The 25456-nt window shown below is 36.6% G+C and overlaps 3 protein-coding genes across 4 annotated transcripts in view; 2 read left to right on the forward strand and 1 right to left on the reverse strand.

The window, feature by feature from the left end:
* Window positions 1–16584, reverse strand: part of LOC107549276 (cytosolic 5'-nucleotidase 1B) — a 17949-nt gene extending 1365 nt beyond the window's left edge. The window contains exons 1-6 of one of the 2 annotated variants that reach the window (XM_016230301.1): window positions 16450–16584; window positions 1651–1786; window positions 1423–1542; window positions 1202–1334; window positions 346–468; window positions 51–214 (exon numbers count right to left, since the gene is read on the reverse strand). In XM_016230301.1, coding sequence (XP_016085787.1) covers window positions 51–214; window positions 346–468; window positions 1202–1334; window positions 1423–1542; window positions 1651–1665 — 555 coding nt within the window. In that variant the 5' untranslated portion in view covers window positions 1666–1786; window positions 16450–16584. Of the gene's footprint in view, window positions 1–50; window positions 215–345; window positions 469–1201; window positions 1335–1422; window positions 1543–1650; window positions 1872–16449 lie in introns of those variants that run through there. The other variant, XM_016230300.1, reaches the window with a different exon arrangement.
* On the forward strand, window positions 8466–14625 carry LOC107549275 (synaptotagmin-1-like). Its single transcript, XM_016230299.1, has 8 exons — window positions 8466–8752; window positions 8982–9151; window positions 10848–10943; window positions 11596–11763; window positions 11950–12117; window positions 12577–12694; window positions 13848–13981; window positions 14232–14625. Exons 1-8 carry the CDS (start codon window positions 8647–8649, stop codon window positions 14469–14471), a joined length of 1200 nt encoding a protein of 399 aa, XP_016085785.1. The 5' UTR covers window positions 8466–8646; the 3' UTR covers window positions 14472–14625.
* Window positions 16585–18194: 1610 nt separating the features above from the next.
* Window positions 18195–24724, forward strand: LOC107549278 (uncharacterized). Its single transcript, XM_016230306.1, has 5 exons — window positions 18195–18256; window positions 18718–18806; window positions 19995–20081; window positions 21559–21740; window positions 21831–24724. The coding sequence occupies exons 2-5, from the start codon at window positions 18728–18730 to the stop codon at window positions 22701–22703; spliced, it is 1221 nt and encodes a 406-aa protein (XP_016085792.1). The 5' UTR covers window positions 18195–18256; window positions 18718–18727; the 3' UTR covers window positions 22704–24724.
* The last annotated feature ends 732 nt before the right edge of the window (window positions 24725–25456 follow it).

Here is a 25456-nt window from a genome sequence, read left to right on the forward strand (position 1 = left end):
AAAAAAAAAAAAAAAGATTGTTGCGTAAATACAAATATTTCATAATTTACCTTTGCTGTTTTGATGGTCTCTATTTGGGTTTCACTGAATCCAAACTCTGAAAGACCATCAAGTGAATCCTCAGAGAAACCGATAACGTCACCAGAGAAAATGACCGTTAGCTGATTGAAGACATGATCATCAGCTTGATCGTACAGCAAAGCAGCTGGAATTCCTAAACTCAACAAAATGTGCAAACATAAACTAATGTGTATTAATGCAAATATTCGTTTTTTTTTTTTTTAAATCATGCATTAAAAATAAATATTTTAAAACAACTCGTTAAATGTTCATGAAGTGATCTACCTGTATGCAGAGCTTCATAGACATCATCCCTTTCAGTAGAGAGGAACAGCTTAACTTTGTTTGACTGAAGAGTATTTATGAGTTCTTCCTTTTTGCAAAAGAAAAATTTGCCAATTTCTAGACCTAATGATAGAAAAAACCAATGCAAAATAAGCACATGATGTAAAAATAAGCACATAACAACAAGCATATCATGCTTAATAAGAATTGCATAAAAATAGTATACAAAACAAGCACTTATGAAATTTTTTTTATGTTTTTTCATATAACATTTAATAAAAACATCGAAATACTAAATATTTAAAAGAAAAATCAGGGGCACCTTCTTTGACCACTTGGAGAGAAAAAAAAACATTTTAGTCCCTATTCTGTATCTATACAAGTGCTGTATTAAAATGGCCTTACCAAAGTGAACTTACCATAATGCTTTACACTCTCAACTATCTTCGTTTTGATTTCTTCTGAACACTCCTTTGAAATGAGGATCACTTCAAAAAGCAAACAGTCGGACTTGTTCTGTTCCACAAGTCTCTCATTCACTGTTTGCACAGCCTACATTCACAGCAAGCATTTTAAGATCATAATAAACCACCATAAACTGCCTCTGAAATTGGCCATGCATCCTAAAAACTTGACCTACCTTCATAAAGGTGAATGCTCTGCCTTTGGGTAGTGCATCTTTTTTTTTTATGTTTTTTCATATAACATTTAATAAAAACATCGAAATACTAAATATTTAAAAGAAAAATCAGGAGCACCTTCTTTGACCACTTGGAGAGAAAAAAAAAACATTTTAGTCCCTATTCTGTATCTATACAAGTGCTGTATTAAAATGGCCTTACCAAAGTGAACTTACCATAATGCTTTACACTCTCAACTATCTTCGTTTTGATTTCTTCTGAACACTCCTTTGAAATGAGGATCACTTCAAAAAGCAAACAGTCGGACTTGTTCTGTTCCACAAGTCTCTCATTCACTGTTTGCACAGCCTACATTCACAGCAAGCATTTTAAGATCATAATAAACCACCATAAACTGCCTCTGAAATTGGCCATGCATCCTAAAAACTTGACCTACCTTCATAAAGGTGAATGCTCTGCCTTTGGGTAGTGCATCTGTATCTGTGGACGTTGAGATTGAGTCCAAGTCAAATAGGTCATTATATTGCAGCGCAATCATAAGAGGACCTGTGCAATTCTGCATGAACAGATGAGATACAGTCATGGATGGGCGTAAATCGAGCACTTTATTAGGTTTCGTTAGTTACTGGAGTTGTTCACTAGAAGATAGTGTAGTGACTTTTACCTTTTTATCTTCCATTCTCTTCAAAATATCCCTTTTACCTGCATAAACAGACGCGGAAGTGAAGGAAACGTGGCGAGCGGTTACTTAAACGAACACAAACCAAACCTGCGCGCAGTTTTGCATGATATGGACACTCCTAAAACATATGATGTAATAAAAAATGAAATGCGAGCACAATTCCCGCCTACTTCACGCTGTGCACAGTGCAAAACAGTGCTGCCGTCAACATTCACTTTCAATGTACGTTAACCCGCCGCCACCCTGCGCTCTGGAGCGGCACAATTTACGAGCCAGATTAACTATTGCTGGAGCAGTTTGTGTTTTCATTAAATATTCATTATTAAAAATCGGTCTTTAACTACACTCTGTCATTTAAACAACCAGTCAGTAATTGCACTGATTTCAGGTTTATTTCGACGTAGGCTATTGCAGTTCAGCAAGTTCAATTCAATTCAAGTTTATTTGTATAGTGCTTTTTACGATACAAATTGTTGCAAAGCAACTTTACAGCAAATTAAGTTTTTACAATATTTAGTGGTAGCTTATCAGTGGTGACGGTCAGTTAATGTACATATGGCAGAAATGTACGGAAAAATCAATTAAAGACATAATCAAACAGACGATGAACACTATTAACAGCAATTATTATATGATGCAATCAAACTTATAGCAAATGTGGTAGTTCTGTATGTTGTTTCAGGGTTGGCATCATGAGGTCCTCTGAGGGGTTGGCATCATCTCTTCTCAGGTGTTCTGGATCCAGACTGAAGCTTGTGTAAATCCTAGTTAGGCAAAAACAGAGAAACATAATTAGCATAGATTAGGGTTACCATACGTGCCATTTTCCCAGGACCAGGATTTCTATATTGCCTAAAATATCATACACCTATCGGTCTGCACTCGCAAACAAAGCCAAAACCTAGATATTTTAGGCAATATAGAAATCCTGGCCAGGACGCGTCCTGGGAAAATGGCACGTATGGTAACCCTAGCATAGCTGCTGTTCCAACCAAACAAAATTGATTTGTTTAACCAAAGCTAAAGAATAATAATGTGCATTTGATCAGATATAACTGCAGTACACAATTATGAGATGCATTATTTGAATGCAAGTGAGCCAGATGTTGATTCAGTAACCACTCTGACGAACACTGGAAAATAAAACCGAGCCCTTTGAACGGTTCATTAAAAAAACGTTTCAGAAGAGTCAGTTCGGTATATAGCCTACTTTATTGCTGTGCATGGTTTTGAGTCACTTAAACGAACCGGCTCATATGTCATTTATAGGTCATTCTTCAATTGGGGTGGCAAATGAGAGGCAGAATTTGTAAAAATTCTTGTTTGCTTTTTTTCTAATAAAATGTATTGCTGTGCATTTAAAATGAATTTTAAATTAAAATATAGTTTAATATGCTATATCCATTAAAATAGAAGCTTAAGAATATTTTGATTTTTAAATAATTTCAATCAAACACTGGTGACACAGCCACTTATGTCTATATGGTGTTACCGATATTTGAAGTAAAATTTTGGTTTGTTCTAAAATGAGCAGGGATATGCAACTTTAGGTAATAATTTATGGTAATAATTAATAAATAAATAAATGACTTTAAGGATTCAGTTTCATTGATCATTTAAATTTAAGTTATCTTAAAGGGGTCATATGATGCGATTTCAATTGTTCCTTTCTCTTTGGAGTGTTACAAGCTCTTGGTGCATAAAGAAGATCTGTAAAGTTGCAAAGACTAAAGTCTCAAATCCAAAGAGATATTCTTTATAAAAGTTAAGCAGCACATTTTATGGAGGACTGTTTCCTGATCCTGGTAGAGTAGACTATGCCGGCTGTTCTGACTCAAAGACTGTAAGTGCGTTTTCATATTTAAAGAGTTTTTATATTTTATATATTTAAAGCAAGTTTTTTGGGCAGTGTAGAGTAGCGCTTGTTGTTTGTCATTTCTCTGATCACAAATGCAGACATGGTTTTATGTTTACACGGCGCGATGCGATGCAACGCAACACGTAAAAAGACAGTATAAATTATTATAATCCGTAATTATGTCCCCACTGGATGCAACAAATGCCTCGTTTATAATGGGTTTTCATGTTTTTGTCTCGTCGCTCCGGCTGGGACACGGCATCACAGTATGGTAGGGGCGTAACATTTCCGTCACACGCTTGAGGTATTCGGCCAATCACAACACATTGGATAGCTGGCCAATCAGAGCACACCTCGCTTTTCAGACCAATGAGTTTGCGTTTCAGAAAGGCGGGGCATAGAGGAGAAACAATAATGTGCAGTATGTGGAAAATAATGTGTTTTTTTAACCTTAAACCGCATAAACACATTTCATTACACCAAATACACAAAATAATGTTCTTTTTAGCAACATCATATGACCCCTTTAAAATAAATGTTTAATTGTTCATCTTGGCCCCTATTTCTGCCAAAGGAGAATAGTTTCTTTAAAAAAAAGAAAAAAGTATATAAATAAAAAAAGACAGCAAAAATGGTTTGTGGTACATTTATAGTCTTTATTCTAAAAGATTAAAACACTTTATACTCTAAAAACATTAAATTATAAGATTAAATGGCTCTGAAGGAAAGAAATTTCAGATACATTTTGAAGTATTAACACCACAGACTTCACATAGTTAGTGGTATTACCAGGAAAGACAGTAAAACCACAAACACATCAGCCTAAATCCAGACTTTTCTAAAATGGAGGCTGCCATCATGATGATTTCAAGATCAGGGCACATATAAGTATGTATTTATCAAAATTTTGATTAAAATATGTCAGATCTGCAAGTTATCATGCATATTTTGGTACAAATGCAATCTCTCAAACACAATTAAATATGTATTTTAAAACAAAAATGTAACTATTAAGAGTACACAAATTGTGTTTACAGTACAGAATACAAAAATGTTATGGTTTATTGGTATTTAATTACATTGATGAAATAAACAGTTGGATGTGCCACAACTTTCTTCTTTTAAACAAGGAGAAAACTGAAGTCATTGCATTTGGAAACAAAGATGTAGTTCTCAAGCTGAATGCACACCTTGACTCTAGGGGTCTAACAACTAAAAATCAAGTCAGGAATCTTGGTGTGATTCTGGAGACAGACCTTAGTTTCAGTAGTCATGTCAAAGCAGTAACTAAATCAGCATACTATCATCTAAAAAAACATTGCAAGAATTAGATGTTTTGTTTCCAGTCAAGACTTGGAGAAACTTGTTCATGCCTTTATCACCAGCAGGGTGGACTATTGTAATGGTCTCCTCACCGGCCTTCACAAGAAGACCATTAGACAGCTGCAGCTCATCCAGAACGCTGCTGCCAGAATTCTGACTAGAACCAGAAAATCTGAGCATATCACACCAGTCCTCAGGTCCTTACACTGGCTTCCAGTTATATTTAGGATTGATTTTAAAGTACTTGTACTCGTTTATAAATCACTCAATGGCCTAGGACCTAAATACATTGCAGATATGTTCACTGATTATAAACCTAACAGACCACTCAGATCATTAGGATCGAGTCCAAGGGTTCACACAAACCAAGAGGAGTCCGCTTTTAGTTATTATGCCACCCGCAGTTGGAATCAGCATCCAGAAGAGATCAGATGTGCTAAAACATTAGTCAGACTTAAATGCCGACTCAAAACTCATCTGTTTAGCTGTGCATTTATTGAATGAGCACTGTGCTATGTCCGAATTGCACTGTATTTTATGTACAATCATTTTTATTTCTAACTTTTAAATTCATTTTAAATCAATTTTAAATCATTTTAAACGTTTTTAAATTCCTTGTTTTATTGTTGTGATAATTTTTTTATGATTATTTTACTTCCTTTTATGTAAAGCACTTTGAATTACCATTGTGTACGAAATATGCTATATAAATAAACTTGCCTTGCCTTACCTTTAAAGTTTATTTCAACTGTTGTAAAGTAGAGGGACACCACTTGCCACCACAAATGAAAAAGGACCCGTATATCAGACTACTCATATTTGCTCTATTATCAGGATAAAGGTTTCTTGCTACTCTGGTAAAATATTGTTTATTTTGTAGATGGATATATTTATTTTGCACTAGAAGCTATATAGTCTTCCAGTCATAGTGCGAGGAACAAACCGGAATTAAATCTTTCCCCGCCAGCGTTTTTGAAAAAAAGTTGCCAGCCACTGCCAGCGTTTTTGCTGATTTTCACTAAAATTTCATAGCCTCCAGAATATGTTGCTGTATGAATATCTGAACATACAATACATCAAAATAAAGATCAGACCCTCTACTTAAAAAAAAAAAAATCGGTTTTATTCTATAGCTTCAAGCATTGTTTTTTTTTTTTTTATCAACACATAGGTTTCATAAAAATAGCAACATTTTGAACAAAAAGCTGAGAAAATCGTGTTTTTATCAAATACTACATCTGGATCTTATTCAGTAATATTATCAAAGCAAAGATGCAGTAGGCTAGATGGCTTCCATCAGTACTCCCAAAGCTTGCACAGGCCTTTACCACTTTCCTGGATTGACATTTCACTCTGTAACATTAGGCAGTTTTCATATGCGGTAGTGTTGATGATCGCAATATTTTTCATATGCATATGCATACATATAAGATTGCTCGTTTCGGCGTCTTCCTGATCTGTGTTTTTGATCGGCACTTTCTAGACTCATTCAGGAGATGCGTAATAGCGCCCCCTAGCGTATAACAGTGAAAACACGGAAAATCCCATGTTTGGCAGGGAAAGAGTTAAAGAGATACTCCACCCAAAAATGAAAATTCTCTCATCATTTACTCAGCATCACACACTCACAGTGGTGGTAGGCCTATATGATTTTAAAAAAATTTGTATTCTTCCATTCCAGTGGGCTTGTAAAACAGGATCGTTGAATTGGATGATGAAGAACTGGATCATTCCAATTCGTGAACAAATCATTCAAGCGAGTATGTAAACTGAACTGACTCGATTTATTCACAAATCAGATATGGGAATTTCTCTTATGAGTAAACTTGTTTTCCTCACTATGCCCTAATTTGTTTGAAGGGTTTAACCCTCCGGAGTGAAGGCTTCAAAGGGATGAATCTGCTACCTGGAACACACTTTTGTGTCATCTTGCTGGGCCAATTATCAAGGAAACGTCATTGCACAATTGACCCTTTGCAAAGAGATCGATTGACAGGCGATCTGACAATCATAACACCGAATCTAGCATTTTGTCCAACAAACAAATCAGACAGGAGAGTAGATTAACTTCGGTGGACTTAACTTGAAAACTTGTGTGTACTGACATGATATCTTTCCACGGTTGAAATGAAATATGTTCTGATGTTCATTCATGTTTATTTCGTGCTTTAAGTAGGGGAGACCGGGGAGTGTTGTAACACGGGGTTGGTTGCAACACTGTCAGTTTGACAAGTCAGAAAGGAGCTGTGGTGATGTCATCAATATCATACACTCCATTCACATGTTTAATGTTACAGGAGAAGTGGCATGTGAATGTGAGCATCATTGTAGATTTTATGACCAAAAAAAAAAAATTTCTAAGTAATTTTTTCATTAAGATAATTTTTTGCCTAGCAACCATTGTGTTGTAGATACAATTATTTGACTTACATAACCTAATGTAGCTGTTTCTCTAATTTAATGTGATACTTTGCATTCATGCTAACTTAAAACCCACATGCTAAAACAGTTAGCTATTATGGCTGTTTGGGGTGGGGATAGTTGTAACAGTTCATTAAAAATGTTACAACCAACTCCTTATGATGATTCCAATGAGTCCAGTTATCCAATCACATCCTCTATTGAGGCAAAGTCATGTGAGGTTTTTGTTGCACATCAAGGGATTTATGTAAAATGTGTTTCCATCATAGTTTATGCGCATATCGTCTTATTGGATAAAAACACTATCCGCCTCAAATGAGCACATACGTTTTTTTTGTGCACAAGTTTTTGAATTTATGCGCATCTTAACATTTCCATCCAGCATTTTTTTTATGTGATATTCCAAAATTCGCATAAAAACAGGTAGATGGCAACACAGCTAGTGACTGAATACAGTACACATTCACACAAACACACAGCAATTGTTTTTGTGCTCAATTTAAAGTCCTAAAAGGAATACAATATAATGTTTTTGTAACTTTAAACGGTTCACTTTATTCAAAACTGACTATTCTTTGTTCATCAATAAAGTTTTTGCATAAATTGGAAGTGTGAGTCTTATTTCAGCAAATTACTTCACACTGTTATATCTGCCCCCAGCCTGTGTTACAACTCACCCCAGTAGTGGGGTAGATTGTAACAACGGAACTCTTTGTATTTGACATTAACTCACATAATTGTCTCAGATTTTGTATATTAAAAAAATTAAATGTAATGAAAAATGCAGTTTTCTCGTAAATTCCATTAATTCCTATGCGGGTCAAAAAAAATTTATCGCACCCATTTAAACTCCTCGAATCCACTCAATTTTGTTTGTGTGTATTCCCAGCGCAAGTGTGACAAAAGTAAAGAAATCTTGGACCGGTACGATCAACACACGATTTTTAGAATTTTTTTGAAAAAGAATTTCGGGTCAAAATGACCCGAGGGACGGATGAGGGTACAAATAAATGACCTTAGAATGATAAATAAATACATTTTCTTCAAGATGACTTTCCACAGTATCAGGTTAGCATGAATATTTAAACAGTAGTGTGGCAAGACTGGTTTCTGTTGTAATTTGAATGTTCACAGAACGTATAACTTCACTGTATGGACACATTAGGTGCAATTTTATATTTACTAAGGTTTTGAAATGACATTCTGACAGAATTTTCATTTTTTTGGGTGAACTATTCCTTTAATTTTGAGTAAACCGTTCCCTTCATTCATTCTAACCAGTAGGGGGCGTCACAAAACAAGGTTACTAACTCAACCATAACTTGCCAGCCACTAACTATCTTTCATAGGTATATTTCCAGTGACCCACTGGTCCCATGCATTTCACCATGACACCAAGACCGACATTAAAACCAACTAAAACACTTCACACCACAACAGCTGCTCCAGGCTTCCTGACCTCTTTACTGGACAGGATTCCTTGTGAGTATATCATATGAATCCTCGTTTCAGCACCTGCTCCATGGGCCCCGATCTAATTCTGCCACTTGCGCACATTTCTTGCTACTCATTTTTCACTGGTTACAAGTTTAACTTGCCATAAGTCTCCTGGCCATGGTCTCGCCTCATCCTTCAGATGTGTGTCATGGTGCTATACTGGACCGCTGCTTTGCTGCTGTGTGATGGAATATTGTTGTTTTTGCCACAACAGTGCCAAGATGGGCCATCTATGCTATATTCGCTGCCATCGTCCTGCTCATTCTTATCTGCGTGATATGCTGCTGTGTAAAATGCTGCTGCAAAGGGAAAAAGAAGAGGAAGAAGAAGCTGGACCAGAAGATCAGTATGAAAGGGATCTCAGGAACTACAACCACAGCACTGGTGAGAGATGGGTCGTCCATGCTTAAATTGTTCTTCTAGTTGGCACTAAGATTGGTTTTCCAAGAAACCAAAGCCTTTGAAAGTAAAAGATAGTAACTTAAACATTTCTCATCAAATACTTCCACATTTTTAACTTTTATTGCTCTATAATCTTGCAATATATCAATAATAAACTCATTTGTGCCAGTGTTTATTTCTTTATAAAGAGATTTTAAAGGTAAGGTGTGTAATGTCTGCACTGGTGTGGCAAGATAAAAAAAAAAAGTACAATTGTTTCCTCATACACTCCTATCATATGCTACTGGTTGAAAAAACATCCATGCCCCGTCCCCCAAACTCACCCCATTGGCTGCCATTGTTGACATGGTCCTTTAAAGGAATATTTCACCCAAAAATTAAAATTTGCTGAACATTTACTCACCCAAAATATAGATGAGCTTGTCTTCTCACTAGAGCATATTTGTAGTAATGTAGCATTACATCACTTGCTCACCAGTGGATGCTCTGCAGTGAATGGGTGCCGTCAGAATGAGAGTCCAAACAGCTGATAAAAACATCACAATGATCCACACCGCTCCAGTCCATCAATTAACATCTTATGAAATGAAAATCTGGGTGCTTATAAGAAACAATGTGTTAATTGATGGACTGGAGTGGTGTGGATTACTTGTGGATTATTGTGATGTTTTATCAGCTGTTTGGACTCTCATTCTGATGGCACCCATTCACTGCAGAGGATCCACACAACCACAGCACTGGTGAGAGATGGGTCGTCCATGCTTAAATTGTTCTTCTAGTTGGCACTAAGATTGGTTTTCCAAGAAACCAAAGCCTTTGAAAGTAAAAGATAGTAACTTAAACATTTCTCATCAAATACTTCCACATTTTTAACTTTTATTGCTCTATAATCTTGCAATATATCAATAATAAACTCATTTGTGCCAGTGTTTATTTCTTTATAAAGAGATTTTAAAGGTAAGGTGTGTAATGTCTAGATAAAAAAAAAAGTACAATTGTTTCCTCATACACTCCTATCATATGCTACTGGTTGAAAAAACATCCATGCCCCGTCCCCCAAACTCACCCCATTGGCTGCCATTGTTGACACGGTCCTTTAAAGGAATATTTCACCCCAAAATTAAAATTTGCTGAACATTTACTCACCCAAAATATAGATGAGCTTGTCTTCTCACTAGAGCATATTTGTAGTAATGTAGCATTACATCACTTGCTCACCAGTGGATGCTCTGCAGTGAATGGGTGCCGTCAGAATGAGAGTCCAAACAGCTGATAAAAACATCACAATGATCCACACCGCTCCAGTCCATCAATTAACATCTTATGAAATGAAAATCTGGGTGCTTATAAGAAACAATGTGTTAATTGATGGACTGGAGTGGTGTGGATTACTTGTGGATTATTGTGATGTTTTTATCAGTTGTTAGGACTCTCATTCTGACGGCACCCATTCACTGCAGAGGATCCACCAAGTGATGTAATGCTACATTTCTACAAATCTGTTCTGATGAAGAAACAAACTCATCTACATCTTGAATGATTTGAGGGTACGTTTTCTTTTTCAAATTTTCTTTTTTGGGTGAACTATTCCTTTAAGTTTCTCAAGAATGCAAACTCATGAGCAATAAAATATTCCTCTGGGTGGCGTTCACTAACGTGACACTGGATGTACTGACAGGTCCAGCCTGAGACAGAGGATGTGGAGTACGGCTCAGCTGACCAGCAGAGAGGAAAACTGCAGTACTCACTGGAGTTCAGCGCATCCAGATCAGAAGTAATCATATAATTTTTACTGATTTTAAAGCACCCCTACTGGCAAGAAGCATAAGCTACTTATTTCTAACTTTCATCCACCTGCTTCATACATCTGTTCATTCCAAAATGCAAATATCCTTAGTATTATATTATAAAGCAAGTTTGTACTTTTAGAATAACAACAAAGTCATTAAAACTATGAAATGGAATTGAAATGGAAAAAAAACAAGTCAGAACTACCTTATATTTCATCTTCTTCTTCACCAAATTCATTATTTGTCTAGATTCAATTTATATGCTCGCTCAAGACATTCTATAAATTAGCTTCATGAGGTGCATCTTTTTAATTAAAGCCCACATGAAATGAAAGTTGTGATCGACTTTAAAATCGAAATTTGGAATATTGAATAAAAAAATATTAATAGCAGGGCTACAGGAACACCAATTCAGGGGCAAGAAGCATACAGACTTTTACAAAAAATGACTGAAAAATTTTTTTGTCTGTGGATTAACTTGCACGGATTAATTTTTCAGTACAGGTCTAGTAATGTGTACTAATAGAGTATAGGGTCAAATGTAAATTCATGTAGCATATACTTTTATATTAAAACTGTCATAAAACAGTTTTCATAATCTTAATCTTATATGTACTGTACCATATTTCTCATCAGCTGACTGTAGGGATAAAAGAAGCTGCCGCTTTGAAAGCGATGGATTTAGGAGGAACATCTGACCCTTATGTGAAAGTCTACATTCTTCCCAACAAGTCCAAAACGTTTGAGACGAAAGTCTTCAGGAAAACCCTTAACCCAGTGTTCAATGAAAATTTCAAATATCAGGTAAACCATGCAGCATATAAAATCGTTCATTATCAAATGGGCATAGATTAATGTAGGAAAATAATCTGCTGTCAGCTCAAACAATGACCTGATGAGGTCAAGACCAAGCTCATTAAAGTGGAGTTGTTAAATTTACAGCCTATTTACAGTAACTAAACACTGATGTGTTGTTTTCATCACTTGAAGATCCCTCAGAAGGAGCTGATTGAGTCGACACTGGTGATGCAAGTCTATGACTTCAACAGATTCTCCAAACACGACATGATCGGTGAGATCAGACTGAATCTGTCCACTGTGGACTGGAATCATGTGATTGAGGAGTGGAGAGATCTGAGCGAAGCTTCCAAACATGAGGTTCAGTTCAGTCAAATACGTTCTCAAGTTCAATGTATTTTTTCATGTAGTTAGCTCACATAAATTATATTGATATGCAGTGCAAAGTGTCATTCTCTACAAACCAGAAATTGGAGAGGTCTCGAATAGTAGTTTTGCCCCTACTCTTTCTGTTGCTGCAGTATGGATGATGCTCCTACAAAATTATTTTGAGCATAGAGCATCATGTAAAATTACAGCGAGTCCCCCTGGAGCAACCTTATGTGCCCTATACTCAATGGCACAATGGTGACAAATTGAAATTTCTGCCATCTTTGCTCGTAAGCACTCAGTGCTTGACGTAATTTACATTATGACCCCATGCAAGTCACGACTGAAAATCAAGATTGCCTCAACAAGACACAAGAGGCATATGAGCGTTCCCTATGCATAATGTAACTGCTAGTGTAATCGCATCTTAAATGTCATCCTATATTGCAGCAAGAACATCTGGGAGATATCTGCTTTTCTATTCGTTATGTCCCAGCTAGTAGTAAACTCACTGTGATCATACTGGAAGCCAAGAACCTGAAGAGGATGGACCAGGGAGGCTCTTCAGGTGACATACTAAAATATCCTACATCCTCAGAAGTCTAGTCTGCAATCACTACTGACACAAACAAAACTTCTCAAACACTAAAAATGGCCTCACAGGGAAAAAAAACGTGCCTTTACCTACAGTTTTGCAAAACGTACCAATAAATACAATTCACTACAATTTCTACAATTGAAATGAATACTAGTGGCAGTTAAAAACACCTGAAAGGTTAGTTCACCCAAAAATGAAAATTCTGTCATTAATTACTCGCCCTCATGTCGTTTCAAACCCGTAAGACCTTCATTCATCTTCGGAACACAAATTAAGATATGTTTGATGGAATCTGAGAGCTCTCAGACCCTCCATAGACAGCAACGCAACTGAAATGTTCCCAAGTCCAGAAACGTAGCAAGGAGATCTGTAAAATAATCCATGTGATATCAGTGGTTCATCCGCAATTATACGAAGCTACGAGAATACTTTTTGTGTGCAAAAGAAAAAAAATAATAAAAAATAAATAAATAATCTGTATATGCAGGGTGTGACAGCTCTCAGATTCCATCACAAATATCTTAAAGGGGTCATATGATGCGATTTAAATTTTTCCTTTCTCTTTGGAGTGTTGCAAGCTCTTGGTGCATAAAGAAGATCTGTAAAGTTGCAAAGACTAAAGTCTCAAATCCAAAGAGATATTCTTTATAAAAGTTAAGAGTCAGCCACACCTACCTAAAACGGCTCGTTCTAACACGCCCCCACATGTCTACGTCACTATGTGGGAAGATTTGCATAACGCTGCCCAAATGTTCACGCAAAGAAAGAAGGCGTAATGATGAAAAGCTCAGGTACGAGTCCTTGGAAACACGAGTCATGATAAAAGAGTTCACAGACTTGTAAAAGCAAGCTAAAGCAGAAAAAAACATTGCCAAATTCAAGTTAATCTGTTTTAGATAAAACTGAATGTGTTTTTTTAGTGCCACATACTGGACATTTTACTTTGGAAGTGTCACAAAGCCTGAAAGAAGCAATGTAATATCATTTTGCAAAAAGGTTGCTACCGGCTACAATGTTGCAACTGTTATTCCAATTGCAAAATTGATCAGACATTGCATTATTTCAGCTACAGAGAGTATGTTTAGCTTAGAAATGGTTTAATCACTCTGTTTTTGTTCTGTAGACCCTTATGTGAAAGTTCAATTGATTCTGGATAAGAAAAAGTGGAAGAAGAAGAAAACATCAGTGAAGAAGCAGACACTGAATCCATACTTCAATGAATCTTTCACTTTTGAAGTGTCATTTGAACAGATTCAGGTGAGTGAAGCCTAACTGGTTGCTTAGATGAATTAAGGGTCCAATGGCAAATCAACATTTGCTGTGATCTTCTGAACCCATTGTGATGTTTATCTCTATTAGATTGTTTGATTCTTGTAGGTTTGATTTGTGTCTGTGGGAAAACAAAATAGCATTGTAAAATCATAATATCATTCTTACATTGTGATTTCAACCACGTCAAGTAACTTATGTGTATAACTGTTTGTTTCACTTATTATCCCTCATACAGAAAGTCCAGCTGGTCATCTCTGTGTGGGATCATGACAAAATGAGCAGAAATAATGCGATCGGCAAGATATATCTGGGCTGTGATGCTACAGGAAACCAGCTGCGTCACTGGGCGGATATGCTGTCCAACCCACGCAAGCCTGTGGCTCAATGGCACACGTTACTCTCCTCTGAACAGGTGGACACAACGCTGGCCTTGAAACACACGCTAAAGATCCCATTCACAAACAAAACCTTCTGAAAAACCTGCATTCCCATTCCTTTGTAACAATATTCACAAGAATTGCAATAAGTTATACTGTGCAATGGACAGACTATGGACCATGGCCATTCTTTTTCATTTATTTGATCCATATTGTTTTAGTGAAACATTTCATTACTCTCTCCTATGTTGTCTTCTCCCTCATTTGTAGCTGTTAGCAAGTCCAATACATTTTAGTGCATCGTTCATATAAAAATCAAGTAAATCTGTTTATAAGAATGTTCTTCTTTAGAAACGCTTATTTTTATAGTTAAATATAGCTGTTTGCCATGTTTTCAAATAAGATATAATGATACATCTAATTTTATTTGTTGTATTTAGCATAACTTTATCTGCAAGATTAATTTAATGCTGTCACATCACCCTAATTTTTTGTATTGTATTGGTTAGCCACTATTCTGATGACCCTGTGTTTAGAGGAATTTTACTGAATTTTACAGTTTTATTGTTCATACAATTTCTGATACAAAGATGAAAGAGATCCGCACTCGTCCAAATTTAGCCCAAAAGGCACAAAAATGTGCAAAGGTGCAAAAGTGCAGAACATTTTGGGGTATTAACCCTTCCTCAGTGCCATGTGCTACTATAAGCAACACCTGCGTTCATTGAAACATGAAACTGGACAATAATCCTACCTTTGCCTTTAAAATGGAGGTTGATGCATTTTTACAGGATTCACATCAGAAGGGTTTGATAAATCAGTCGGAGTTCAGATTTTCCTCTGCCTAAAGTTCACAAATGGGAAAAATAAAGGGATAGTGGCAATACATTTTTTCTGGATAAAAGGGTTGAGAAATCCCCATATTCCTGTGAAATAAAATTTTAAAGTGCATCCAAATAGAAAACAGCTATTTTAAAATGTAATACTATTTCACAATATCACTGTTTGTATTGTATTCATAATCAAATAAATGCACACTCGATGAGCACATGAGACTTACCATCGCTTATGAAAGATTCTTTTATGCATGTATTTTCTTGCACAGCCTGAGCCACTCCAAACAAAAATGGCTCGATAGAAAAGAACAATATAGAGCACTTACAGCTGATCTGGAAGCAATTTCCGTTCTCCATTTCCCTTAACCATCACAAAAGCAAGCATACAGCAGGTTTATGATCAGCAGAGAGAGACAGTAAACACTGTTGACACGACCTTTAGAGTCTCCTTTACTACTAGAGATCAGAGTGCAGCTTTCATCTCCGATCAAAGGAATATTCCTACTAGTTCACCATGCTGTGCTGGACACATCCATGCTGCGCTTATTGGATCAAATATTCTTACAATTTACAGCAACATGTTAAAATGCAATTTATTCCTGTGATGCATCATTACTCCAGTCTTCAGTGTCACATGATCCTTCAGAAATCATTCTTGAAAATGGTTTATGTGTGTGTTTTGAATTGGATTCTGCAAGAACGTACATCGCATGTACAGTACACTTCAGCTGCAATGCAGCCATACAAGGCAATCCAGTTATGAATTATTTAGTCCTAAGTACCTTTATAAAACACATCTTCTCATTTGCATGTCTCGCATCTCTAACTGAAATCTTGTTCTTTGTGGTCAGGAGACCACACCTCTGAAGCAGGTGGGATTTGAGCAGATGAGACAACCAGGTCATAAGTAATTCAACACTTTGTTATGTAAATAAAGCCTTATACCACCCACTGGTGTTGGGCCGCATTTTATCCAGCATTTATGAGGGTCAGTTACCAAGTGGTCTCATTATTATAACGTTTTTTGAGGATGAAACGCTTCGGCAACCATTGAAAAACCATTTAAGTGACATGTCCGTTGTCAATGCATTCAATTTTTTGTCAATTTGTGATTGGCTTTGTTGACATCTAACTCTCAAATTACAATAAGGCTGCTAGTTCATTTCTGTTTTGAACAGTTATTTTGTCGCTTTCCAATTCTGAATGAGGAGACTTGCTGTGAAATAGTGAATGGAGTTACCGGTGTAGTTTTGTTACTCGAGAGCAGCGTGTGACGTCAGGATCCGGAGGGGTTTTCTTGGATACTTGCAGCAGCTTGAAGCTGTCTGTGATTATCCTGAGCACAGATAACAAGCTGTCACAAACGGTTTCAGCCTTCTGACTCTAGCATCTGCAACAGCAACAAAACAAGGTATGAGGTTTGGTTTATTCGAGAGGTTTTCTTTCTTTTGTACAGCGCTTTGCAAAAAAGTATCTTGGTGCTACATGGTACTGTGGTTATACTACTGTAAATGACGGTGTGTTAATATGTTAATCATTCAGTACTGTGTTATAAGGGAAGATACATTTTACTACAGTAAATATTTCTTTAGATTTCTAAGTTTGTTCATTTAAAGGCTGCCGAAACTTTTCAACGTTTTCATTGTTACTGCACAGACAGTTAACTCAAGATCAGTGTTGGGGTAACGCGAGTTACGTGATCAGATGACTTTTTTCAAGTAACTAGTAAAGTAACACATTACTTTTTAATTTACAAGAGAATATCTGAGTTACTTTTTCAAATAAGTAACGCAAGTTACTTCTTTTTTTCAAATGTATTGATTGACAGCTCTTCTGTCCCCATGTTGAGAGAAATCAGAAGATGTTACTGTAGTTCTAAAATAAATATGAACATGCATGAATTCATCTCACTCAAAAACACACAGATTCAGTATTCCTCAAAATTAATAAAAATAATGCAACTCAGAATATGACGCAAACCTGCAATAATTCAATGTTAAACAACACAAATATGCTTTATGTATTTAATCCCATTCTATTAACCAATGTCTTTGCTTCTGACCTTCGATGATCCAGTTCAACCTTTTCCATTTTTCTATATATTTTTCTTAGTACACTGTAAGAAAAATAGGTAACACTTTACTTGAAGGGGTGTGCATAAGACTGACATGACACCTTCATAATCATGACATGACACATGTCATGAATATGAAGGGTTTTTATGCATGTTTATGACAACTGTCATTAAGTGTCATTCGCTCAGTTATGTAATTTTTAATGCAAAGATGACATTGTTTGAGATGTCTTTGTTATGGGCTATGGTTAGGGGTAAGGGTAGGGGTAGGGTTAGGTCAAATAATGTCATATTTGCATTAAAAATGACATAACTGAGCGAATGACACTTAATGACAGTTGTCATAAACATGCATAAAAAACCTTCATATTCATGACATGTGTCATGTCATGATCATGAAGGTGTCATGTCAGTCGTATGCACACCCCTTTAAGTAAAGTGTTACCGAAAAATATGTAGAAAAATGGAAAAGGTGGCGAAAAAATGGAAAAACAACCTGCGATTGTTGATGAGTTAGTAACTAACTCAACAATCGCAGCTACAAGCTACTAACAAAGTGTCTCATAAATGAACAATAACAGTATTCAATTATGCAATTATTATTATTACTATTAAATTAAACAATTGCAAATAGCAGCTAACGTGTGTACTGCTAAGCATCTTTGGATTTTCTCGTTTTGTGTCATTTAAATGGTAAATTGTGCCTTTTTATCGTTTGAGTCACTTATCAAAAGTTGCTAAAAGTTGCCAAATTAATTTGAAAAATAGCTAAATATGTTGCTAGGTGCTTTTGGAAGAAAAAGTCGCTGGGGTAGTCTGAAAAGTTGCTAAATTTAGCAACACAATTGCTAAGCTGGCAACACTGCCAATAAACCCACAGAAGAAGAAGATAAGAACTACATTTCCCAGGAAGCGCAGCTCGTCGCTTCCGTGAGCGTCATTCAGCTGAGCGCTGCTAAGATGAATGGCTGGGGTTTGTTTAAACAATCTTATGTTTAATATATTTTCTGCTCACAAATGTTATAGATGTCTTGTATGTGTGTCTTCTGTTTGTTGCTCGCTGGTGGTTTGCGTCGCGTGCATGCAGTGATACCGCACATCCATCCGGATGAAGCTGCACAAACGCATCTGATGAGACGTAAACGCTCATTTAACGCAGTGCTCATTTCCCCCCGAGCCATTCACTGTGGTTTTATATAATCATGCATGCGCTCGGCGGCATGAAACCAGCATTTGATCGTGAAATCACGCCATATATATATATATATATATTTGTGTAGCAGACTAAAGTCCTGCAATGCTTGAGTGCGGGGGTGTCTGTCTGTGCCTTCACTGCAGTCACACATCTGACCAGCATATGCATGCCTCACACTGCAAGCAACACTCAGGATGAGAAATACATGGCTTTGGAAATGTTATGTGACTTGTTTACAGGGGGTGGAAGATGGAAGCGTTGGAAAAATGGAGCAGAGACATCATGGCACCTCATCAGCTGGATAAGAAAGCGCAGTCCAAACAAAATGGTGAGATTTGCTTGGATTGTGTCTTTGAAATGTCTTTAATGTCTGGTCAAATTTATGCTAAAATGCACAAAAGCAACTGTACTATAGCAAAAGCATTGTAAAAATATAAATATGGACTAAGTTTTATAAATATACCAACATTCTCGGACGGCTCATCCTTAAAATATATTGATGATCACCATAATTATTAACAAAAAGTTAAATAGAAGGCCAGATGATGAATTGCAGTTAATCAGAAGTGCTGTTTTAAACCATACACCTTTCCACAAGCACAAAACAGCATCAGGGTAACATGCATAATGCTAAAATAATGCCAGACGTGAACAACATAGAATGTCACGCAAAACACCATAACGCAGGTAACTGTTTACAAAATAAGAACATTGGAAAATAATGTTTACATTTTTTACTGTATATGTCGGCTGCATGTATTGTCTTGTTCATTAGAGATTTTTTTCACTGCAGATTATTTGAACATTTCTTTCTACTTCCAAAACCCTAAGGTTACATTTTATAGTAAAATAACACGTTCTGGTATTTTTTATTTATGTATTTATTTTTAACTTTGCATCCTCATCTTTTGTAAATCAGATGTTAAAAGGTTCCCATGGCCATGAAAAAGCTGGAAATAACAGGGAATGGAAGAAGCCTGGAAAAGTCATGGAAATTAATGCAATTTTTTAAAATTTTATTATGTATTATTGATAACTTTATCATTCCTACAAAAGTTATTAAAATTTCAGTTTTGAGTATATCATTGACTACCGTTTATTAGATTTTGTGCATTAAGTGATGACACATGACTAGGAAGAAATGTATTGGTCAGAAGGTGTGCATATTTGCATTTTTTGTACACATTTTAAGCTTCTGAATTATGTTCCTAAAAATCGAACTTTACACCTCTTGAAGTAACTTTTTGTTTTTGATTCGCTTTTTTGTTTGTGATTTTATTAAAATTTTTTTTTTTAAATAATAAAACTAATTAATAGCCTTTGGTTTACACCACAGCTGTAAACCAGTATTTTCTAGAGCCCATTTAATTTGATTGGATGAATGTTTGTAGTGCAGACATGGACTATAAACCACGAGACTCCAATTTTGATTTCACAAGATCTTGTTTAGTTTTTTTTGCTGGTGCTTTGATTCTGTTTCAGGAAACCTTTTTTTCTTTTGGGCTATTTTATTCAGGCATGATTGCAAAAAATCTATTCAACTCTATCAAGATTCGCAATCGTTTGCAGCTCCAGACAATTTCTCGTTCAGCATGTGCCACTGGTAAGCATTACAGTATGTGTTTATGTACATTTTCTGGATTATTCAGGACATCATCACATATTTTCTGCTATGACATTCATATATTGTGTATGTCACTGTCTAACAAAAGTTTATTTCTGTCAACTACCTTTTTTTAGTATGTTGTCCATAGGTATTCAAACCTGATTTAGCAAAATGATTAATTGTAAATTGAAAGAAATAAGTCTTATTACAATTTATTAAAGAAATCTTAAAAAAATAAAAACATTAAAAATGTTTAAAAAAACATGAAATAAAACAATCATATTCATGAGAATCTGTGGCACAAATTGTATGTGCTTGTAAATGCAAATTTATTTAAAATAACTCATTGTATGGAACTGTAATTAATGTAGTTGACTGTTTTTTTTGCATTGTTGACAATGGTTGTTTATTTTCACTAATGTGCAGATACTTCAAATTTTAAAAACATTAAAAATGTTTAAAAAAACATGAAATAAAACAATCATATTCATGAGAATCTGTGGCACAAATTGTATGTGCTTGTAAATGCAAATTTATTTAAAATAACTCATTGTATGGAACTGTAATTAATGTAGTTGACTATTGCATGAGTCTGAATGTTTTTTTTGCATTGTTGACAATGGTTGTTTATTTTCACTAATGTGCAGATACTTCAAATTTAGTTGCAGCTGAACGAATCCTCAGGCAGATTTCGTCAGATTCGCTGTTTAGTGCTGTGTCGTGTTAACAAACATGCACACAGTCAATCGGCAGAACAATAAAACGATGGAATGACTGTCTGAAGTGAGATATGTGGGTGTATTAATGCATGAGTCGTGTTTTCCTGGATCAGACAAACTCTCAGCTCCATTAATGAGCATCCTCATTGAATCACACACACTCGGTGACAGACAGGTGCCTTATAGGGAGAAACTTAAGGGCATTTCCTTATCAGCCTGTTGAGCACTTAAGAACACGGCTGAAGTGGAACTCTTGTTTTGCTTTGGGAGATTTCATAATGCCCACAATCATCAACATGTCAATAGAACATCTTAAACCTTGTGGCCTTTGTACATTTTCAGTGAGCAGAAGTAATAGGAAAAAAAATACTGATTTAAATGATTGGGCACATTGATTGAAATTATTTGATTTTAAAATAATTACTCCTTACTCTGGGATCTGAGAAGTGTCTAGATTAGTGACTCTTGCATTGTTGGAATGGTTTTAGAAGATAATCCCTTTTTGCATACTGACTTTTTATTGGTCTTGTATCTATCCAATCATCTTGTTTACTCGGAACCAAATTTTAGATGCATATTTTAATGCGTCCATATGGACCCCTTTACATCAAACATGAAGGTTATTAAACTAAGTAAACTTTGTTTTAAAGCACATTCTCTTGCTTTTGTTCTGGTATTTGAACTTTTCTGTGTTTGACTAAATGTGAGGTAAAAGATCTGTTCATTGACCTCAAACCCTCTGATTTGTATCTAAGGCTCTTGTCCCGATCTGATGAGTAGGAACGAGCAGCCTGACTCCCGGCCGCTTGCCATGGCCCTGACGCCCCAGCTACCCCCCAGGACCCATCGGCCCCTGTGTCTCTCAGTGTCCTCTGACAGCAATGGACGCTTCAAAGCTCTGGAGACCCAGGAATGGAAGAACAACCTCAAAGCTCAGGTAGGTGGAAGTGCTTTCAAGTCAGCTGCTCGTAACTAGTTGGAGGTTCAGTTTGAGTTACCCGTCTTAATGTGTGACTTTATCTGTCAGATGGAGCAGGCCCATAGTGCTGGAGCAGCCAGCAGCACAGGTTCCCTGGAAAGAGCGTCTCTCTTTTGCGCTTCTGGCTCCACCACCAGCTCCAGCTCTGGCCTCTCCAGTCCGGTGGAGCACCTCACCAAGAGCAAGTCCTCTAGTCGCTTTTCACTCTTCTCCCCACCTTGGAACAGCAGCTCTGAGTCTGACTCCAATCCACCTTCCCGCTCTGGATCTAAGAAAATACGCAACTACAGTCGCAGAGCTGGTCCCGGCAGTACCAAAACGGGCCCAGAGACTCCAGAACCCAAGCAGAGCGTCCCTGAGCACTTCCAGTACTCAGAACCGGTCATATCGAAGGTTACAGACTACATTTATGTGGGAAACCTGAACGCGGCTTATAGCGGACGTACGTTGTGCCGCAATAATATCGACAGTATCATCGACATGAGCAGCTTGCCCGGGGAGACTTGTTTGAGAGTCATTCCTTGCACTTGTTCAAGGGGCGTCAAGCATAGTTGGTCTCGGCTCAAAGTGGACATAAGTGACCTTCCGGACACAGTCCAAGAAGGGCTGGCACTCAAGCATCGCTGCTTCGATCACATCAATGAGTGTATCGATGCCTCCACGGAGAAGAGGAAGCGAGTGCTGGTGCATTGTCGTGATGGTTTTTCCCTTGCCCCCACTTGCATTATTCAGTACCTTATGGTCAAACAAAATATGAGGCTTATTGCCGCCTACGAGCTGCTCAGAGCCAAACACCCGGTCAACATTCGCGAGTCCCATCAGAATGTTCTGGTAAGTCTCGAAAGAGCTCTGAGACCGGGTGGGAACACGGACCCAGAGTGCTTTAAACAGGCCATCTCTCGAAAAGTGGCTTGGACCTGATAGCGAACCTTGGGGAGCCTCACTTTTATTTGAGCGTTTTGTAGTTTGTGCATTTATTTTAAACATCATTTCCTCTGTTAACAGTGGAAGGCAATTTTTTTGTGTGTGTTTTAACTGAGCTGGATGTCATGGTGTGAGTACCAACTGTGAAAATTTACTTTAAGTTGTTCAGTGGACATTTCAGCAAAACAAAGCCTGAGAATTTGAGTCATTCGTTTTGCTTCTGGCTAAACGAAACCAGAATGAACATGTTTTGTGCAGCTGCTAAACAATGAGATGTCTAGGAATATATCTCCTGTTTATTCTTCTTCACATGGGTACATAGCCATGCTGTGCAGGTTTATGCTGAGGAAGAAGTTAGTGGGAGCTCTCAGGAGACGAAACGATGTCATATATGGCTGCAAACACCACTACTGAGGCTGAAACGTCAAACTGGAGTACTATAGCAACTAAACATCTCAAGCACTCGGAGGACAAATTGAGGACTAAACATGATTAATCCCTGAATCTGGCAGTACATAGCATAACCTTTGTTGGCCTCCTTATTCATTTGACAGTTGGTTGATATTTCTCTGTGTTTAACCAGGGTCGAAAGATGCACGGTAAGAGTAGTCCTCTATGAGGAGACATTTCGTTTACTAGGTTAAGTGTCTTTTATTAAATGTGTAATATTCAACATGTTTGATCAAATAATTCAGTGCTTGGAAACAATGTGAATTTTGTGATCGTGTAAAGCATTGGAACTGGCCCACTTTATACCTTTTAAGGAGTGTTGGTATTTGGAAAATTAATTAAACCGAGTTGTGGAGCAATGCTCAATTGCAAAGGCTTAATATTGCACTAACCACAAGGAAATGCACAAGTTTTGCTGAAACGTGGCTTAGTTTGATTTAATGTTGCGCAGTGAATCTAGATCAAAATATTTTTATTACGATAATGTTTATGCTTAGCTATAATAATTGTTGTTCCATGGTTTCTATTGTATTTTGATTTAGCCATTTAGAAAAATGTAACAACCCTGACAGCAAATGTACGTCACTGAGACATCTTGAATGTGTGCATTTTCATTTAAGAGCATTGGCTAGTTTGCAGTGTTTTTTTTTTTTACGTATTCCCTTTCAGATATACACCTAGTTTGTAATGAAAGCGACCAATGCAACAAAGATAGATAGCTGTCATTATAATCGATGGATATATTGTTGATTATAATGTGATCAATCTAGTTTTGTCGCTTTGCAACACGTTGCTTGCTTCTAGTGTAGATTGGAACGTTTTCTGCAACATTTATGTTTTCAAGTTTATAGTAATCTGCTGTTGTTCTGACGTCTGCACATATAATGTGTCTTGGTGACGTACATGTGCTTAAGGGGAAATATATTTCACATGGCTTATGCTTGTCGTCAGTGATTCTTCTATTTTGATATTTAGTGTGCAGTTTGGTGAAGAAAGACCCTCCTAAGTTTTGGTGCCTTTTGTTTGAACCCGTCCAGTGTGATTATTGTGACATTCACACGCGCACACTGTATGCACTCATCAGGTATAGACAAAATGTTGTCCTTATGCTTTGACATGTTCAGGAAATGCTCCATGTTGGTGTAATTTTGTGATGTATGGCAGAGATCAGTTTCATCTGATTACGCTGTTGTAAAGGTTTCATAGCAGTGCTCACAGTGAACAGTGCCTGTACTTCAATCAGTGTGGTGGTGACGTCAATCAGTGTGATCATTACCTTCTTCTACGGGCCTGCAATTAGCTTCTGACATTAGCAAAGCTGTATTTAGATTCAAATGGAACATTAACCGTTGCTTTATTCTTATTCATTAGCCTATTTAAATCTATATTTTTGGATGGTTGATCTCGCCCTGTAAACGTCTAACAACATGAACTCTCAGGTTAACTTTATTGGCCTAGAAAACATTCTCAATGCGTTAGAAACCAGAATAATGTGAGGCAATGTATTTTCTGTATCACGTTTTTGAAGAAAATGCATTTGTACATGTTGATATTAAAGAGAATCTGATGCACTGATTTTCTTGTCATGTTTGATTTGTTCCAATAGGAAATGTGCCATGTGAATCTTGGAAAATATATTTTAGCAATTTTAACAAGAGGCTCCAGTTGTGCTCTTATATGCTATGTGGTATTGTAAGCTGATAATGTGGATACTAGTACCCAATTTCACAAATATCTGCCCCTAGAGGTTGGGAGCACTGCTGTTGTTTAGGAGACTTTTTTAAAACTCTACCAAAGATCATCAAAATAATGCAACATATTTAGTGTTTGTTCGTAATATAAGAATTGTGTTAAATCTGTCTTGGAAACCTTTTACCATACCCATAAAATTTATTTTTGATACTTTGCAAATGTCTTGAATGATCTACCTTTGTCCTTTACAAAATTTTGAAAATACATCAATATATTACAAATGTTCCAAATATATACTACATTAGCAATGATTTAAACAGTGAAATAATCATAAACCATTTCAATATGTATTTTGTGAAATGTAAGACCACACCAAATATTTTTTGCTCTTAAAAGGTTCACTTCTAGAATAAAATTCCCTGATAATTTACTCACCCCCATGTCATCCAAGGTGTTCAATCCAACGTATGGAATAATGGCCTTATCTAGCGAAACAACCAATCATTTTCTAAGAAATATACTATATGTATATACTTTTTAACCACAAATGCTCGACTTCACGCATTACATAATCACGTTGGAAAGGTCACGTGTAGTTAGTTATTCGT

Source organism: Sinocyclocheilus grahami, unplaced genomic scaffold (assembly GCF_001515645.1).
Source record: "Sinocyclocheilus grahami isolate Dianchi unplaced genomic scaffold, SAMN03320097.WGS_v1.1 scaffold367.1, whole genome shotgun sequence".
In the NCBI taxonomy this organism is placed as follows: Eukaryota; Metazoa; Chordata; class Actinopteri; order Cypriniformes; family Cyprinidae; genus Sinocyclocheilus; species Sinocyclocheilus grahami.

Coding starts and splice junctions, on each gene's coding strand:
- LOC107549278 (XM_016230306.1), top strand. CDS start 18,728: ATGGAAGCGTTGGAAAAATGGAGCAGAGACATCATGGCACCTCATCAG. Junction 20,082..21,558: donor TCGTTCAGCATGTGCCACTG/GTAAGCATTACA, acceptor TTTGTATCTAAG/GCTCTTGTCCCGATCTGATG. Junction 21,741..21,830: donor AGAACAACCTCAAAGCTCAG/GTAGGTGGAAGT, acceptor TTTATCTGTCAG/ATGGAGCAGGCCCATAGTGC.
- LOC107549275 (XM_016230299.1), top strand. CDS start 8,647: ATGCATTTCACCATGACACCAAGACCGACATTAAAACCAACTAAAACA. Junction 9,152..10,847: donor GAACTACAACCACAGCACTG/GTGAGAGATGGG, acceptor ATGTACTGACAG/GTCCAGCCTGAGACAGAGGA. Junction 11,764..11,949: donor ATGAAAATTTCAAATATCAG/GTAAACCATGCA, acceptor CATCACTTGAAG/ATCCCTCAGAAGGAGCTGAT.